The sequence below is a fragment of the Haliotis cracherodii genome, unplaced genomic scaffold, assembly GCF_022045235.1.
Source record: "Haliotis cracherodii isolate W230 unplaced genomic scaffold, xgHalCrac1.p SCAF_3, whole genome shotgun sequence".
Classification (NCBI taxonomy): Eukaryota; Metazoa; Mollusca; class Gastropoda; order Lepetellida; family Haliotidae; genus Haliotis; species Haliotis cracherodii.
The window spans coordinates 15,576,071-15,595,336 of NW_027266286.1; the positions used below are offsets into that span (position 1 = coordinate 15,576,071).

At 38.8% G+C, this 19,266-nt stretch overlaps 1 protein-coding gene across 1 annotated transcript in view; it reads left to right on the forward strand.

Annotated features, from left to right (window-relative positions):
• The first annotated feature begins 100 nt into the window (after positions 1-100).
• LOC139473775 (uncharacterized) overlaps positions 101-19,266 on the forward strand; it is a 42,380-nt gene continuing 23,214 nt past the window's right edge. Inside the window, exons 1-2 of the mRNA XM_071256530.1 lie at positions 101-221; positions 16,417-18,438. Of these exons, the coding sequence (XP_071112631.1) occupies positions 16,560-18,438 (1,879 nt within the window). The 5' untranslated portion in view covers positions 101-221; positions 16,417-16,559. The remainder of the gene's footprint in view (positions 222-16,416; positions 18,439-19,266) is intronic.

Sequence of the window (19,266 nt, forward strand, 5' to 3'; positions counted from 1 at the left end):
TCCGTGCACAGACATCGCGAGTTCTAACCAATACATTTAATGGAGTTCGGCAATGTTGTAAGTATTTCCCTTTCCTCAGTTATTTCTATTTCCTGGAATTCCCGTGTAGGAGAGAGGTTGCGTGAAATAAACGTTATCGACGAAGTAAAGGACCCTCAAACCACCGGAGGATCTTCTCTGATTTTACACTTTACAGGCACTGCCCAATGCACAGATTTCAGGTACTGTCATTCCAATTTAATATCATTTAACGACCATGATTGCCGCACGTTTGGCAATGTTGGACCAGTTCTAAACGGACTTGAGAACAATCACATGTCTGACGTTCACTAAGTCCATGTTTGTCAACTTGGTGACTCATGGACACCTAAAATTATGTTTGATATTGGGCGATTTTGTTTTGAGGAGTGTGAATAATAATGTCATAGTCAGTTCGTTATCACTATCCATATCCAGAAATATAAATGTGTAAACTTAGATAATAGTAATCAACTTCAAGGAAGCAAGTAATTGACATGCAACATGCCTTTGCAATGTACCAAGATGATATGTTACAAACAGGCTCACTAGTCCAGGGCTAGATCGCATATGGTGATAACTATAACAGGTAAACAAATATGATGTGGCAAAGAAAAGATTGGCATTTGATCTTTGACTTTATTACAAAATGTATAACATTTATTTTGGAGAGTATGGGGAAAGATACACACATGTCAAGGATCAGCTATAATCTTTTTGATAGACCTATGAAGAATACACGGATGTTTCTGTAATCATCATAGTCACAGATGCATAGAATTTTGTTTTGTGATTCAAGACATAAGGGATTATTCTTTAATTAAGTCTTCTGCCATACTCAGAACCCTGTGGTACAGCGGCATTCATGGTATCGCTGCATTTGTGACTTCCGGTAGTTCACGCGGGACACGCCTCTTAGCAGCTGTCTATCAATACAAATCAGTAACCAGGAAATGCTTGCTTCGTAAACAATTTCCATTTCCTCGGAATGTTCCGTCTGCTGTAAGTAAGGAGTTATAGTAACGCGTTGATACTTACTTCTGGCATCTTTTTATTATTGTCTGACCACTATCTATCAATGGACAACGATATAACCCGCAGTTTCCCAAGAAAACTTTCTCTGTCCACCTGAACTAGATCATCTACATGTTCATGGCGTCTAGAAAGGTAACGGAAGTTACGTAGTCCTCACATTTGTTTCCCACTCTGTCGCCAGAATTTATTAGGAGATCATAAGGGTCATAATGCCATACTTAGAAATACGTTCTTCACCAGTAGCCAAATGACAAATACATACTTTTGGCCATCTTCCTGAGGCAAGAGAGTTAACTGACTTTAAAAGTCCAGTTTCCACCCTTGCCGAACTAGGCTGGAATTCCTGGGCTCGATCGTTGCGCCACCAGTGGCTATTACAAGTTATGTCCTTTCTATGCCTCTCCTATTGACCAATCAGATTCAACCTCTCGTATCACTTGCATTTGCTTCAAACAAAATGGTGGCGCCCAGTCAAGACGATCTGATTGATAATCAAGATCTATATTGTGATAAAACGAGTCTTACATCGCTAAGTGCATCAAATCACGTGAGCACCTTGATTAAAAGCATGAAAAGATTTAGAAAATATCTGTTGACAACGAGTTAGCTGTGCACATGCTTTGCAAATCCTGCAGTCGCCCGAAATCTGCATGACACTTTACGAACCGGATTTCGATTTCAGTGCGCAATTTTGATTGGACTATGCATAGACTCGTTAGTCCAGCCAAAATGTAACTCCATAATCCCAGCCTAGTTCGGCAAGGATGGAAACTGGACTTTTATAGTCAGTTAACTCACTTGCCTCGGGAAGATGACTTTTGGCATACTAGGGGTGCATTTTATATATTTATTGTTATTTTTTAAACAAAATTCTTAAAATATTTCTGATATTTTGTTGTTGATTTTAAAATATATTTTGATCTTACTTTTCGGTAAATATGCATTGAATACCTATTACTGATAACACATTCAGAAGTTTACTTGTGCTGTCTTTGCACTTGCCTGGACAAATCACTGAAGCCTGACTTCATCATACTTAGTGGTTGGTAGAATTATGTCCTGTTTTTGTCCAATTCGGACTTCCATGCACAACTTTTCCCTGTACCGCAATACGATGGAGCTATCTCCTTGTCCCAGCTTTTACTAGGCGCTAATAATGTACATAATGAACTTTCACCAGTAAAATATGTATATTTAGATAAAATAAATGACATCTGATACAGAGAACACAAATAATCATAAATGTTACTGAGTGCATATGGTTCCGTTTAGCGTACATAACAAGTACCACGATACCCCGAGGTTGCAGGCTACATGGAATACCGTTCAAATTGGCATTAAACCCAACTCACTCACACTCACTCTGATCTAGGCCAACATGGGGTAAGTGTTGTGTGAAGCTGCAACTCTGTCTCTATGTACAAATGGTTATCAGTAACTCCTGAATTCGTCTCATCATCAACCCGTGAGGATCCGGGGTAGAATAGGTCTTCAGCAACCCATGCTTGCTGTAAAAGGCCACTATGCTTGTCGTAAGAGGCGACTAACAGGATCGGGTGGTCAGGCTTGCTGACTTGGTTGATGCATGTCATCAATCCCAATTGCGTGGATTGATGCTCATGATGTCAATCACTGGATTGTCTGGTCCAGACTCGATTATTTACAAACCGCCGTCATATAGCTGGAATATTGCTGAGTGTGGCATTAAGCAAACAATAAACAAACAAACATCTCAACATCAAATTTGATTTAGCAGATGATCCAAGTAATTTTTCAGCAACCCGAATCCAACTCAGCCTTTGTCCTCTTTTAGAGTGTAGCTAGGTCATTGTACCCTCAACATGAAGTTGCAATCTCATATTCCTGAATGATCTTGCACCACTTGACCTTCTCATCCATAACATGATTTTCCTGTCTGTATGACATTGTTATATGTGTGTTTAAGTGATGAATGCCATTGCACTGCTTGAGTGCCCTCTTGTTGGTGCAACACATTATATTGCAAAAGGGAAATATATTTGTTGGGTTTCACAGTAATGATAACGATTATGTTAAAAATGTTGATAATGGTGCTGTTTCAAAGTTTACTGTTGATCATGTTGGTGTTTAACAAGAATATCTCGTTATAGTTATATCAGTGGAAAAAGGAGTGATGATATTGTTTGAGAAGGATATTCGTCAATGATCCCTTTACGTTAATGCATTTGCTTCACTTCTGAGAATTTCTGATGTATTATGCGAGAATTACTGTATGACAAGTTTTATCAATACTAGATAAATCCATGTGGCACATCAGACATATGCTGAGATGATTTACAGGCGTGGTTTAAGTAAACAAATGAACCAGTCGATGAGAAAACGAATTTCTCGGAACCATGGCTGTGTGACCTTGCTAGCTTATCTTCTGTTGACACAGCTTGAATGTAGAGCGTTATGAAATTGAACAGCGGTTTATGTCTTTATAATAATGAATCAGTGAAATCAGAGTTCTTTGTTTTAATTTTCTTAAAGGCTCTTTTTTAAATTACTTGAGGGACAGATTTAGTTGTCAAACAATTCGGTAAATGATGAAATAAATGTAATTCTGAAAGTGAAAAATCATTTGGGTAAAGAAAATTAAAACATTAAAGGAAATATCATGACGAAAGACATCTTCTTTTTCATTTTGAGACAAAACCTGCAACTCTCGCAAAAATAGTTATCATTTTACATTCAACATTTCTATAAGACATTTATTGACAATGTGAGGTGGTGACATTTGTTCCTTATAGCGAACATTCTTGGAGGTATTTTTAGTACAGTTCAGTGTTCATTGAAGCGATAATGTGGAGTGTCAGGTTTCCTGAAATGTTCACCAGTGTTCTCCAGCATAGCTGTTGGAAGCAGTTGGACAACATCATCTACTTTTCACGATGTGTGTGTGTGTGTGTGTGTGTGTGTGTGTGTGTGTGTGTGTGTGTGTGTGTGATTGTTATATATATATGTGTGTGTGAGCGTGTGGGGGTGGGTGTGAGCATGTGTATGTGTGTGTGAGTGTGTGTTTGAGCGTGTGTGTGTGTGTGAGCGTGTGTATATGTGAGCATGTGTGCGTGTGTGTGTGTGTTATATAAGTGTGTGTAGTATCAGGATCTGTCAATTTACTATGTTATATTTTAATGTCTACATTTGTTGTCTTAACGTATATTGTTGGCCATTGGTGGTTAGATTTGTCCAAGATTCCAAAGGAAGAGCCCTTGCCAGGCATTTCGGAGTAAAAACTGGTTATTTTGCTCAAATTGGTCACCCGTACAGAGCCTTAACATTAGCTACTGTCTACATGGTCTAACATGAATTGGGAAATTTGTAATTCCATTTTTTTTAATTTGTACAGACGTTTGCTGCAGACTTTGAGCAGTCTCTGATCAGGTCAAGATAAATTGGTCTTATATAGCATGATATAGTATCTACATATGCTTCTTCAGCAATACAATTGTGGTAGTATCGGGATCTGTGATTATATTATGTTATATACATGTATTAATGTCGACATTTATTGTTTTAAAGTGTATTGGTCTTATAAGCTGGAGATTAATTAAATGAAGTTTATGGCAGTATTGCTCCCATACTAGACCGGTAGCCAGGTGCACAGAAGTCCCATTTGACTTCGAAATTTTACTACATCCGCCTACTTTGTTTATCATGTTTATTTGCCATTGACTTTTGCCATTGACTTTTTACATTTCTTGGGGTGAATGTTGTCCAATCCAATGTTTAATAAATTTCAGACCCCCCTAGAGTTTTCCTCTTTTTTGGAGGAAAACCTGCTCACATCCTTGAAATTTTGTCGGCCCCAATAAAATTTAATTTTACAGTTTCATGTTTTGTCATGTAAATGTATCGATCATGTGCGACTCTAGACTAACATATAGTCTCGGAAATGAACATATCGTACATAAAAAAACAGTTGTTCAGTTATCTTAATAAAAATATAATAAAAAGGAGCCCAGTGACCCTCTTCATTTTGATACTGCAGTGATCTAGACTTGCCAAACATTATAGACTTGCATGGGCTGTATTTGATATATATTTGTATCAGGGTCTGTAAGACAGACTAGTGCGACTCAAAAAGGTTTCTTTCACACGCTCACTCTCTATCTCTTCTAAGTTTATCTAATTTGTGCTGATGCAATGATTGGTGACTGTGGATATATAGCAAACTGATTATTTATCCCCCCATCAAAAAGGTCACATTGTTATGACAAATATTACAAAATTGAATCAGTGTCTCTCATTGTCGCCTGCAATTAACACAAACTGACTCAATTAGCTTGGTTGGTTGGTTTGTTGTTTAACGCCACACACAGAAATATTTCAGCTATATGACGACAGTCTGTAAATAATCAAGTCTGAACCAGACAATCCAGTGATTGATATCATGAGCATCGATCCATGCAATTGGGATGAGATGACATGCATCAACCAAGTCAGCGAGCCTGACCACCCGATCCCGTTAGTCGCCTCTTACGACAAGTATAGTCGCCTTTTACAACAAGCATGGGTTGCTGAATTCCTATTCTACCCCGGATCTTCACGGGTTCTTTAGTAACAACACTGAAGATACCTTCAGTTGTTTACTCAGGGGATTAATCCCTGACATGCATGTATTGTGTGGAATAGGACCGAGGACAGCAGGGCCCACTTGCACAAAGCGATCTTAGTGCAAAGATGGTCTTAACTCCCATACTTTAATATAGGCTTACAATAGTCTTAGCGCTAAGATCGCTTTGTGCAAGTGGGCCCTGGTGCTTTATTGCCCAACCAGGATGTTAGTAATAAAACGCTAGTTTCCGATAGTTGATTGCTATTTTGAAATTGTTCACAATGTCAAGATCAAAGGTCACTTCACACATTCAACAATGTATTCAATGTTGTTATTTTTGTCAGATGATCGGAAATAGCAGAAACAGTATAGATATGTATAACGGCTGAGAATCACAAGGAAGATAAAAGCGGCAAACATGTCAGCCAACTAAAACAGTTGTCAGCGCTGCGCCGGAATCTTTAGGCCACGCCCATAAATAGATTTGTTTTGGAAGCCAATTATGGAGCGTGTGATTTCAGCAATCTCACTTGAACATTTCAATACTTTCTACGATTATTATGAAATTTTCTCACACTCTCATCTCTGTTATATTCTTGCTTCTACAAAAGTTTTTTTAAAATGGCTGCTGTGGAGTCCATATTAAAACTCGGATTCAAACATCTTGAAGAAATTGGGGTTAACATGGCCTTTCAAGGGGTTTCTGTCGTCTTGTCTATTATGGTTATTATTCAGCCATGATTATCATGATTATGGTTAAATGTTGTGACATTTCGTATATGTTTTCAAAGAAGCTGTGTTCAACACTCGCATTCTGTTTTTAGCTATGTGTTATGTTTTGAACAAACTCTTCAATTTTCTCTCATCTGTAAACATATTCTACTATAACATTACCAGATTGATGAAGCGGAACTGTGGCAAGAAAGTGTCTCCTTATGATGACTTCATATTTTGTTGTTTTCATTGGGATTTTCATGTGTATGTATTAAGTCCTTACAAACACATTTCTTTCAGAAATACTGACAGCAGATTTTGTTTAATGGCTGTCTGTTATCTTTGATGATGTTGTCAATTTTATTTTACAAACCTCGAGGTGGATTAAGGACCCTTTTAGATCCACTGGAAAAGTAAACTATCATGGAAATGTTATCATGGTTATAGCATGGGTGGCATTAAAATTTTCACAGTGTTTATTTATATTGTGGCCCAAAGACCAATGGTACATCATGTTCAGTGCGCACCTTAATATATGCTCTGCAAGTAACTATATCAATATTTACATCACAAATGAACTGTTCTCTTGCGAAATGTATGATACAATAATAGTGATAGCTTAAATAGATTATCTTCGGCAATCTGTATTTAAGGATCAGAACCATGTCTTAAGAGGGCTTTATTACAAAGTACTGGAGGAGCTATCTCAGTGTTCCTGTTTACCGGTAATTACCAGTTTTTTACCAGTAAAATTAGGCTTGGACTGGTAATTCATGTGACTGCCAGTCCCTAAGGACCGGCAAATAAAATACTTATAAATCTAAAGTCAGCTTGTCTGTTGCCATTAGGGTTTCTTTCCCCTTGTCTATTTCTAGGTTAAATATCCATTTGTAGCGTCTTTGTCTCGAAATATTAAAAAAACAAAGAGAAAATTGTGACTGAAGTTTGTATAGATCTAACTAAGTTACTTTAGTTGATGACATCTTTTCACTGAACATGAACTTGAAAGAATTAAAACCAAATAATTTTCATACGTTTTTTTATTTGTTGAAAGTTGGGACTGGCAAAAATTAGGGGGCACTGGTAATTTTTAGAGTTGCCACTCCACTGGGACGCTCAGTTTCAAAAGCCAGCGGGAAGACTGCATCTGTATGAGAATTATCAGACAAGTAAAGATATCTCACAACAATCCTACTTTTTTTTTAAAATTTGATTTAAATTTGTTTTAGTTTGAGATTAGGTATTACCGGTATTAAAGGATTTGAAATACAAAGGGGTCATCCATTTGATTTTTATGAGGGGGAGGGGAAGATTTTTTTTTTTTAAATGAATAATTTGTTAAGATATGTGGCCCAAATAAATTGTTTGTTGGCAGTGGTGATAAAAATGAATAGTTTGTGTTGTGGAAAATACCCGAATGTTTTTTGTATCTCCATTGCTTTTCCCTCCATGACTAATGAATTCATCCAAATGAAACAGCTACATTTTGAGCAGCTGGTGCCTTGACATTTTACAGGATGTTGTGCAATATGCTTCATTGTACGTCCTCAAATGTGAGAGAAATACACAAATAGGAAGCACCCACCCATACACTGCCATCGTTTGGATTGACCACACTGACAAGGTTTATATTTTTCAAGGCTGTAATTCTTATGTAACAATAATTTATCTGCTACGTTTCATTGTTGTCTCTGTATAACTTAAACTGATATTTTTGTTTGTCCATCTGTCTCATATTGGTTGGTTTGTTTGTTGTTTAACGCCACACTCAGCAATAATACGGCTATGATGACGGTAGCTCTCTCATGTAACAAGTCAAGGCAAATTCAATTGGCATTGTCATTGACTTTCCACATCCTTGAGTTAACTATACCAGAGAGAGATCCAGATATCTTTTTGAGCAATTGAGGTTTTACTCGAAGGTTTCTATTTTATTTGGGTTATTACATTTTTCATTGGGTAACCAATATTTTTTCACTCATCACTTCTTCACTCCATTGGGGTTTTCCCAAAATGAGCTAAAATTTTGAGACTTAAAAAAAAGAACCATGGGTCCGGGTAGTCCTATGGGTAACCAAGTCCTAGTCAGGACCCACCGGACGGAGTATCGAGCTACCCATGTTACCCGTCCCAACCCTCGTACATACAATACATTTTCAACAATACACACTGTATTGGATATTGGCCAAGTGCATTGATCATGTTGACTAGTGTGACATGATACCCAGTGATTCTACAAACACCAGAACTACTTTTGTCCTACCTATAAAACTGTATGTAAACTGTTGATAGGTTTTGTGTGGAAGTGAGCATTGTGTCACTTTGACATTGCAGAGTTTGTACAGACATTGAACAACGAAATAGTTTGAATTCAACCACGGCCGATGAAAGGTGGTTAACTCAGCCGTTTTTACATCAAATTACTGAAAAAGGGCTGAAATATTAATGTCAGAACTTGAAAAGTGCTGGAATGTAATAAATGTGGTCTAGATATGACCAAAAAAAATCTGAAAATTATTATTGATGGAGTTTCAATGCGTTATGGTCTTCCTGGTGTGTTATTAGGTTTCAGTATGTTATTGTGCACTCAGGATGGACTTTTGGATGAATATTAGTGGTCTTTGAACACAAATGTTCTTCCATGAAAAGTGCTTAAAAGTGTGTGATTCTAAAGAAAATTGATTTGTATGAGTCCTGCATTGTTTGTCACAAATGTTTTCAACCATATTCTCCGTGTTCAGTGCCCGGTTCCTGTAAGTGCCCCTTGACAGATGTTTAGACCACTCTGCAACTGATCTCACAGCTTCAATATCTTTTTCTTAAACCCATTTTGTCCTGCAGGGCAAGTAGATATTATTTTGTACTCGTCCTGCAATATTTTCTCTTGCTCAATTAAATTTTATACAGATTTATGTTCTCAATTATTGTCACCATTTTCTGTAATTAACCCTTGAGTTAAAGGGGCACTGATCTAACGCAATTCCCCGGACTGGTTGTTGCCTTTGTTATTGTTTTTTTCCCCGTGAGTACCCGGATTAAACGCAACGCAACTGAGCGTGACCAGAGACTGGGCTACCGTCTGCAAGGACAGCTAAATAAACTTGGCAATATTTGTTTTACGCATTTTTGCATAAACACTGACTGGTTAACTGTGATCTATAAAGATTTCGACAAAGGGCGCATGTTAATTAATTTCTTCAGCCTATACAAACAGACAAAAAGAATAGCAGAGCTCATCGGATGTCGTCATTTGGAAATACCCCACATGGTTATAGTTTAATACTAAAAAAAGTATCATTGCAGTGAAAGCATTTTCGGATTTCGGCTTGCGTCGATAATACGATTACTACTCCCTAGTTGTCATCCACGTTTTCTGGTATAACCCTACACTTGTGTATTTGTCGTCATTCACTTGATGCTCAGTTAATGAATTTATTACAGGTACAATTAGTGGTAACCCCACTTAGATTACCTGACAAAGGTTCCCATTTGGCATTTATTGTGTCTGGGGTAATTATTCAATCTAAATCCAGGTTTGAAGTGAGGTGAAAAGTGTGTTATGTAATATGCACGTGGCAGCCAAGCAAGAGGTAAATGATCAGTTGATTTATTTTTTTTGTAAATCAACAGATCGTTCCTAGTCATCAAAGGATTAACAGGAAATACGTTGATTGATTAACCACAGTTATCTTGCACAGTGGATATGTCAAGAGTGAGTGTTTACATGTGTAGGTTTACTAAAACAAAGGGAATACACTCATATCATGGCGTGAAGTGCCGATGTAAAAACAACATACTTTGTTCAAAGGGTTAACTGATAATACGTTGATTGATTGATCATTGTTATCTATCACTCAATGGATTTTTTAGGAACTGTGGACGTTATGAAAATAGTTGTCACGTTCCCAGCCGACCATTGAGACACCTATGTAAAACACCTGAAACAATCCAAGTGATCAGTTGAGAAACGAACACGGGTTATAATATCCCGAAACGATATCTATCTTTTAAGATATTTGATTGTTACTGAGACACGTGGCATCGAATAAGTTTCTTTGTACAGCTGCAGACGAATGGGATATTGTTCCTTTGTGTGGATATTCACGGATACATTCCTCGAACAAGGAAGCTGCCTAAAATTTATACACATAAATTTGGTAGGTTGTAATTATGATATTTGCATTTTGTTTTCCTTCATTTGAACCGATTCGTTCTTGTTTCTCTACGTCATGGTTGGGAAATTCTTCAATGAGCGATAGACGTTGTTTTAGCAGGTCATTTCCTTTGTAAGCGTGATCAATGTGACCATACGCCCTTATTACTACCCATAAAAGTGACTAATGCGCTTACGAATGGCGCAGCAGAGGTCGCGAACTAGTCTAGATTTCTGCTATACATCCGGGTACTCACTGGGAAAAAACAATAACAAAGGCAACAACCAGTCCCGGGGAATTGCGTTAGATCAGTGCCCCTTTAAGCTTTTTAACGAGAGACAGAACACAGTCACTGCCATCTTCATTCATCTCTACCCATTCAATGTCCCTCAACCATGAACATTTCGTTTTTCGTTTTTCACAGTCATACTGCTTTATGTAAAAAAAATATTTTTGGGCCTGTTTGGTGATCAAATCATGTTTTTTTTCTCGTCAACAACACCATGCCATATTTAAAAACAGCCATTACCCTCACAAAATCATTCACCTTCACCTTGACATTTGAGAAAGGGTAACAAGTCACTTACAACAAAAATATTTGCCTCCCTTTAAAAAATAGTTTTGAAACCTTTGCAAATGCACTTTTTGTTTATTTCTCAAAAAGACAGTTGGCTAGTATGCCGTCCATGTATGATGTAACCAACATGTATTTCGTAATTGTTACTATGAACGTACGAGTAATGAAACATTTTACCTTCAAAATTAACCTGCTTATTTTATTGAAAACAATTAGAGATGAATTGAAATGATTGAAATAAATGTACATGACAGTCTGTATTCATCATGTTCATGGAATTTTCACATGTTGAATGCACATTTTTTTCAGAAAACTCAGCTGTGTAGGGGTTGCATATTTTACAAGCATACACTGAGTTTCAACTTTCTTTCTAAAACAAAAACATCACATTTATGATGCGCCGAATTCCAGTCGCCAAGTGGATGCTCATATCGCTGCACTAATATTCCTCGGATGACATCAGTTGTAGTACCCTCTATGGTCGTTTATATATTCCCAATGGACATAAACTAATATAGGAGGTACGTCAATCCATGTATCCGTTCAATCCAATCAATCCAATCTAGACCGGTTGACTAGATATAATATACCTACTACGTTCCAGTCAAAACGTAAGATATCAGTTTGTTTAAGTTTCACTTATGTTTTCCTGAATTTTTTTGTTCTACTAAATGAAAACAAATTTCACCAACTGCTCTCTAGTTTGACAGACAGCTCACTAAGGAGAAGATTTTATAAGTTTTTAGTAGAGATGGGTGACCAGTTGTCTTAGACACTGAAGAGTTGTGTCCAGTAGTTGTATCAGGATCCAGTGACTGGCCCAGTTGTCAGACACTGAAGAGTTGTGTCCAGTAGTTGTATCAGGATCCAGTGACTGGCCCAGTTGTCTGACACTGAAGAGTTGTGCCCAGTAGTATCAGGATCCAGTGACTGGCCCAGTTGTCTTAGGCATTGAAGAATTGTGGTCTACGGACTGGGTTTGAATCCTAGATTAGGATTATTGTTTTGTCAGCACTCTGTGTTCATGAGTTTCACGAAGTGTTAAACATCCTAGGGGATCCTGATGGGGTAGTCTGTTTAGTGCAAAACAATTTTTTATAATATCATGACGTAACAAGAGTCAAATTTGTATCTTCAAAAATTGACATTAAATATCCATAAAAACTGTTTAATGTAAACTGAACTGTATTGTAATCATGCTAAAAGCTCATTTGGTATTTGCAAAACATGAAATGCAATAAATGAAATGAAATGAAAGTAGCACTACTTTCCGCATGTTTTCTTACACACAGACAATCCGCATTCACATAGAGATGATTTTGCAATTTAGATCAAACTTGACAGCTTTTCTTCTATTTGCGTGATTTTTGTACGAAGCCAAAAAAGTAATGACTACTGACCAAAGGCCCTTAATTTGACTGAATGTCCTCTTACCCACGCACAAAACCACAGACCCATGTGTGTGCAAGCACACACACACACACACACACACAATGGTACAGAGCATGGCATCCTGGCGACATCTTTGTACCATCCAACATGTTGTTATACATAACACACTCTCTCACTTAGAGAGGAGACCTGTGAAGATCCATGGTGGAATAGGTCTTCAGCAACCCATGCTTGCCGTAAAAGGTGTCCATACTTGTCGTTAGAGGCGACTACCCGGGGCCTTCTCAGTATCCGACCCGAGTACCCGAGTACCCAAGTACCCAAGTACCCGAGTTTCCTGTCCCAGCCCTGCACTCAACACAACTATTAATAATGTCCTCCCGTCCAAATTTAGAAATGCAGGGAAAATGTCAATGAAGTCATATTGTGTCCTATTGAAGTGTAGGATATTATGGTTCTGACACAAGTTTTATATCACTTAAATAATTGAGATTAAAGTATAGGTTGAGACTCAAGGTTTGAACTTAACATAAGTCTGCTAACCTGAGACCTGTTTCTCTCTTAGTGTGCTGGCGATTAGGTGCCTCACTCTAGCAGTGTGGGTTCAAATCCCGGATGGGACTCAACCCCCCCAAAGTATTAGAATCTGTACTTAACTAAGAACGTGTTGTCCTGAATATAACATTTGTTACATTTGACCACTTTCTAAGTGGCATTGTGTGTTCATAGCTTTCAGCCATGGGAGTCCTGCTAATCTCAGGGAGGTACACAAAGTATGTGATCTAGATCCAGTTGTCGGACTTTCATTTTTGTGGAAGCCTTGGTGGCTGAGTGGGTTAGATCCATCAAAAGTAGTGCAGTCGGCAAATATAAACAAAATTTAAATATTTTTGTTTTGTTTTCTGACCATAATCTAATATTTTGAATGAACCAATTTCTTACCCATTACAAGATTTGACTACAAATCTTAACTCTCAACTCCTAACCCATAACCTATGAAAACAGTGGTTAGGGAACATATATTTCCTAGAAGTGGGAGATGGTATGTTGATTTGAGGGGGTCAGTGACATTAAGCATTGGTTTTCCGTGGGATTTGTTCAGACTTCTGTGAGATTGGCTTGTCTAATCTTGGCAGACATCAAACAGAAGGAAACGTAGGCAGTTTGTGGACAATGGGGATCATTCATATGTGTACAGGACACATTGCTACTCCATACATGAAGATGTGATGTCATGATTACAGCTATATCGATTCATCTGGCTGGTGTGTTCATTCAGGAAGAACCAGGTCGGACAAGCTCTGCAGATTCTCCAGGGTTTGCACAGATTTGTAAACAGCTTAAAAATATTCAGGCATCAGTGAAAAGAACTAGTTTTCATATTTCGCCATAAATGTGATAAAGTGCAAATTTTCAGATATTGCAAAATGCTTGAATTTTCTGGAAAAGGACACATTCGAAATTATAATTGTAAGTACACTAAACTATGTTAATAATGAACAAAGACGCTTATAACGAACTGACGGACATCGCAACTTTTTTTGTCCCAGCCTTGTGCTGTATATATGCTCATAACAAACTATGGATTCTGTATTCGACGTAATAAGTGCCCCGCTCTAATAAGCGCCCACGGCGATATTTGCTAATATATTGGCTAGCGAACAATCCCATATAGCAACCTTCCGATTGATCAATGTACATAAGACTTATTATTCGTGTATAATACGCACTCATGTGTTATATGCACCCTTAATTATGGGCAATTAAATTCTGGATAAATATATCTGTCATGTATAATACACACAGACTTTTATTTTGTATCATTTCAGGCTGTGAACATAAACCTCAAAATTTACAATCTTTCAACTCTGTTTTTTTTTTCAAAATTTTTATTCTAATACGAAGAGCCCCCTATTTCAAATTTTGAGAGCGCCCTGGGCACTTATTACGTCGAATACGGTATAACAAACTAGAAATTAGTGCTCACTTTTAGTTCGTTATGACCATAGTTTATTGTATGTTAAGAAAGTAGTTCAAAATTTCAATTTAGGATAAGAGACTTTAATGCCCTAAGTTTTGAGACATACTCTGAACCCCCTGTTGTTAAAATGTTGATGTCCTGGAAGAGATTTCTATCAGTCAGTCCATCACACATGTCAACAGTTTCAACAACTGTGACCCTGTGAAGCTGAAACTGTACATAAATACCCAAGTAATCATGCTAAAGTGATGTTTTTTCTAAAAATGAATGTCAGTCTTGTTATGTTTGAAAACGTGGCTTTTGCAAATTACTCAGGAGTATCTGCATGGAGTCTTTTTGTGATAGTTGATACATCCAGGCAGGTTGTGGTATATTGGGAAGGAGGATATGTTACAGACAATGGGTATAGCCATTTCAGTATAGCTTCACCTTGTTTGCTTGTTGTTTAACGCCGCACTCAGCAATATTCCAGCTATATGTCGGCGGTGTGTAAATAGTTCAGTCTGGACCAGACAATCCAGTGATTGACAACATGAGTATCAATCCACGCAATTGGGATCGATGACATGCATCAACCAAGTCATCGAGCCTGACCACCTGATCCCGTTAGTCGCCACTTATGACAAGCATCGCCGCCCTTTTCGGCAAGCATGGGTTGCTGAAGACCTATTCTACCCTAGATCTTCACCTTGAACTTGGTGCAAGGCTTTTTAGTAGGAAATATTAGTAGGAAAACTTGGAATGAATTCTTGTAACATTATCGGACATGTTTAAATGTCTGAAAGCTTGCCTTTTTCATTTCTTACACTTGCAAGTTTAGGACCTGGTATGATTAATTACCATGTATAGCAAACATGAGTGGAAAAGGCTGATTAGGCTAAAAAAAATAATAGAAATGGTTTTCAGGCAATGGCTTTTGAATTCATTGTGGTGTTGTTGATTTTTTTTGTGGTTGTTCAAGCTAGTATGTAGCCAAATTTTGTTTACAATTATTTTGGGGAAATCATGTTGTTCTTAAGTATGGTAGCATTTAACCCCCAGGGTTGTGTGTTCGAGATGCAGGATATTTAAAGATTCTTTTGATTTTTATCCACCCGGCATATAATGCGGGGGGATATAGCGATCAGCCAGTCTGTCTGTCAGTCCGGCCGGCCGGCCGTCTGTCCGTCCGTCCGTAATCATTTCCTTTTCTGGGGCAGAATTCCAAAACCATTCAGTGTATTTGATCGAAACTTGGCAAAGCTGTCAGGCACATACCGAAGTGGTGCCTTTTGATATTTTCTTTTTACAAATTTTTAATTTTTTTTCAATTTTTATGGAAAGAAGTTGGACCTAGACTTCATTGGGGAACAGGTTCGTTTCCGGGCCAGAATTCGAAAACCATTCAGTGGGTAAACAATGTATGCTTCTTAAAGAACATTCAACTGTTGACTCATTACATACAGAATTGCACATTTACTAGTGGTTACTTTACAGACAGCTGCCGGGGGGATATGTCATCTTTCTGATGACTCTTGTGTTTAAATGATGATGCGGCGGTGCCAGAGAACCAAGACTATTATTTTTTTCAGCCTTATTTAATGAGAAGATCAAAGTATGAGCAAGTCTACGACCAACATGAACTGTTTGTACCGTATACTTGTACTGTTGCTATCTACATCTAAGAAAATCTGATGAGTTAGTCTTGCTTATCTACATGTATTAGAAATATATTTCCTGAGAATCCTGAAATCGCCTTTTTGTCCAATGTTAGACTTATTTATACATTTATTGACCCAATAAACAGTTGCTGAAATGAACACATATGAACACATTTGATAACTTTCATAATAACATGTGAAGTGTGCTCATAATTAGATAATATGTACTATGTATGAAACTGATATAAAGAAGATGATGGACTAATGTGGATTTTATTAAAGTAAAAATGATGGAACACTTTCTGACTGTGACTGTTTCTTTCCAGATTAATGGATCCTGCTCAGTTTCACACATTAACAAGAGAAGCCAGAAGCCAGACCCCGTCGTCCACAACATGACATGGTGCCATCACTAGATGTACATACCCTTGTACAACAGAGAGAGTGTGTCGGCATGTAAAGCGGGATTATGTCTGCTTCGGAGGAGGAGGGACCTCCAAGTTACGTATCCATTGACGAAACTGATGCAGATGTCCTCTCATTTGAAAACAGCAACCTCCAAAGAAACTTGACACAAATACCACAGCAACTTGCAAGAAACCTGATTGCTGGGAGACAGACCATTGCTAATCCGGTGCCAACATTTCAGCCCTGTTTGGCCATGTCAGATGACAAGGCCATGTCAACTCCGGCTTCAGAGCTGTTTGATGTTCCGGCTTCAGGGCATTTTGATGTTCCGGCTTCAGGGCAGTTTGATGTTCCGGCATCAGGGCAATTTGGTGTTCCGGCTTCAGGGCAGTTTGATGTTCCGGACGCTGTTAGAGAAATGTTGAAGGATGACCTACATGACCGACAGATGCTGGTTTCGGACAATGAAACATCGGAGTATTACAGTGAAGAAAATAGAAGCTGTTTGCCTAGTGGCGCTGATGGAAATGATCTGACACATATTAATGAAATGGGTGAGGAGCGAGAATATGACCCCCCTGAGTTAAGAAAAGGAGGTGAGTCTGTTTCATCCCGAATGTCTAGGTCCTCTACCGATGAAGACCTCCAGTCAAAGAGGGCTTCACTTGTCGAGTCTAAAAACAGGTACTGCTCTATTGAGTATGACCCCTCACGACGAGAGTCAATACCAGTTATTTCACCAAGACCAAATCTCTCTCGTGATGATAGTGTCTTTTCAGATGATCAGCCACCCATTTCCAAACGGAAAGTTTCCAGGGAGAGACTTGTGAAACATTTGAGTCAGAGTGCTCCAGACTTGCCAGACTTGTTGCAGTCTCTGAATGCACCCGATGATCCTTCACCAGATATTGTGCAGAGCTTGGAACCCATGTTGTACTCTGGGAAGAGACAGCGAGCTCAGTCCGAGGAGATTCTAAATACAGGAGCTGGCAACAAGGGATCATTAGGGTCCAATCACAAAATGGAAATTGAGGGGAAAGTGTACAATGGCAAAAGTTCGAAGCACAGTTTGAAGAGGTCGGTCAGTTTTCATGAAAGTGCTACAGTTTACGACATCCCACAAGAGAAAAGTCAAAATCAGAGTCTTTTCTCACCCCAGGGTGAAGAAGCTCGTCAGTTTTTTCGCCACAGGTCGAGTGGATACGGAACTGGCAGCTCTTCTAAAGGCTCACTACAGTCCCAGCTCAGTGATCAAACTAACTTCAGTGACTCAGTGATAACAGACAATAGTGTCGATCAAGAGGAGTTCCTCACCTCGGAGGAAAATAACCACACTTTGACCAGTGCAGGTCAAGCGGACATGTTGCCTTGTTTGAGTATTTTTCAGTCCGATTCAATGGTTGTGACTACAAGTTTAAACCGTGTCAACAATCCTTCATTATATGTGGACGGTTTTGGCGACTCCATCAAGAACAGCTGTGAAGATGAGAACAAGGGCAATGTTCCAAATTTTGATTTGCTGGAGAAAAGCACTGGAAGCTTTCAGTTACCATCAGATTTGACACAAGAAGGAATAGCTTCAGGAACAGTTCCGGAAGATCTAACCCCAGGCGCTGTGGGGGGATACTCCGAAGAAAACAGTCCCGTTGACAAAAGTCTGCTCAACCATTTAAATTATGACTTAAAGGTTCTGGACGATTGCATGAAGAGAGACGACCCCAAAATATGTCCATTTGATTGTTTGCCAAATAAGGCTGCGGCATCAGGGAGTCTTGGAATTTACCGGAATGAGCCATCACATGAGCTGATACAGAAGTACCTGATGACACTAGATGACACTCCTGCAGATGTGGACACCATTCTGAGTCATATGAACAAGATGTTTGTGCCATCTGACAGTTCTACCCCGTCTCCTATTCTTCAAAACAAATGTGTGGCAAGTAAGTGACCCAGTTGACAGGATCCTGCCCTTAGTTAGGTGATTGTGTGTGGAGGGACCCCCAGCGGGATTCCTCGCTCACAAAAAGTGGAATGATTGGTGGTTGTTCACCTATGATTTAAAAATACATCACTCATTATTTCTTAATTCTTTTGAACTCCTTTTTAGACCACCATGTTAGAAAACCACAATTGTCAAATAATGTCGACAATCTCCAGCTATGAAATCGTTCTAGTTTCCGACCTTGTGTCACAATAAGATCACGTCAACAATAAGACATACACCAGTGCACGTAAAGTGACATTTTCACTGGTGCACATACAATATTTATGAACTCAGTTATTTCTTCCCCTATGGGTATTAAACCTCATTACTGACAGTCATGTCTGAGGTTATAGTGATACAGACCCGGGGTAGAATAAGTCTTCAGCAACCCATGTTTGTCGTGAAAGACGACTAGGCTTGTCGTAAGAGGCGACTTACGGGATCGGGTGGTCAGGCTCGTTGACTTGGTTGTTGCATGTCACCGTATCTCAATTGCGTGGATCGATGCTCATGATATCAATCACTTGATTGTCTGGTCCAGACTACCGCCTCCGTGGTCTAATGGTAGAGCAGAAGGTCTGGGGTTCCATCCCAAGCCGTGTCATACCAAAAGACGTTAAAAGATGGTACTTGTTGTTACCCTGTCTGGCGCTCGGCATTAAGGGGCTAAAACAAGGACTGGTCGGCTCGGAGTCAGTACACTGTGTCTGAGTGGGGTATTCATGTTAAACTGCGGCATGGTATGTCAGTGTGCTAGCACTATAAATCGGCATCAGTCCGGACT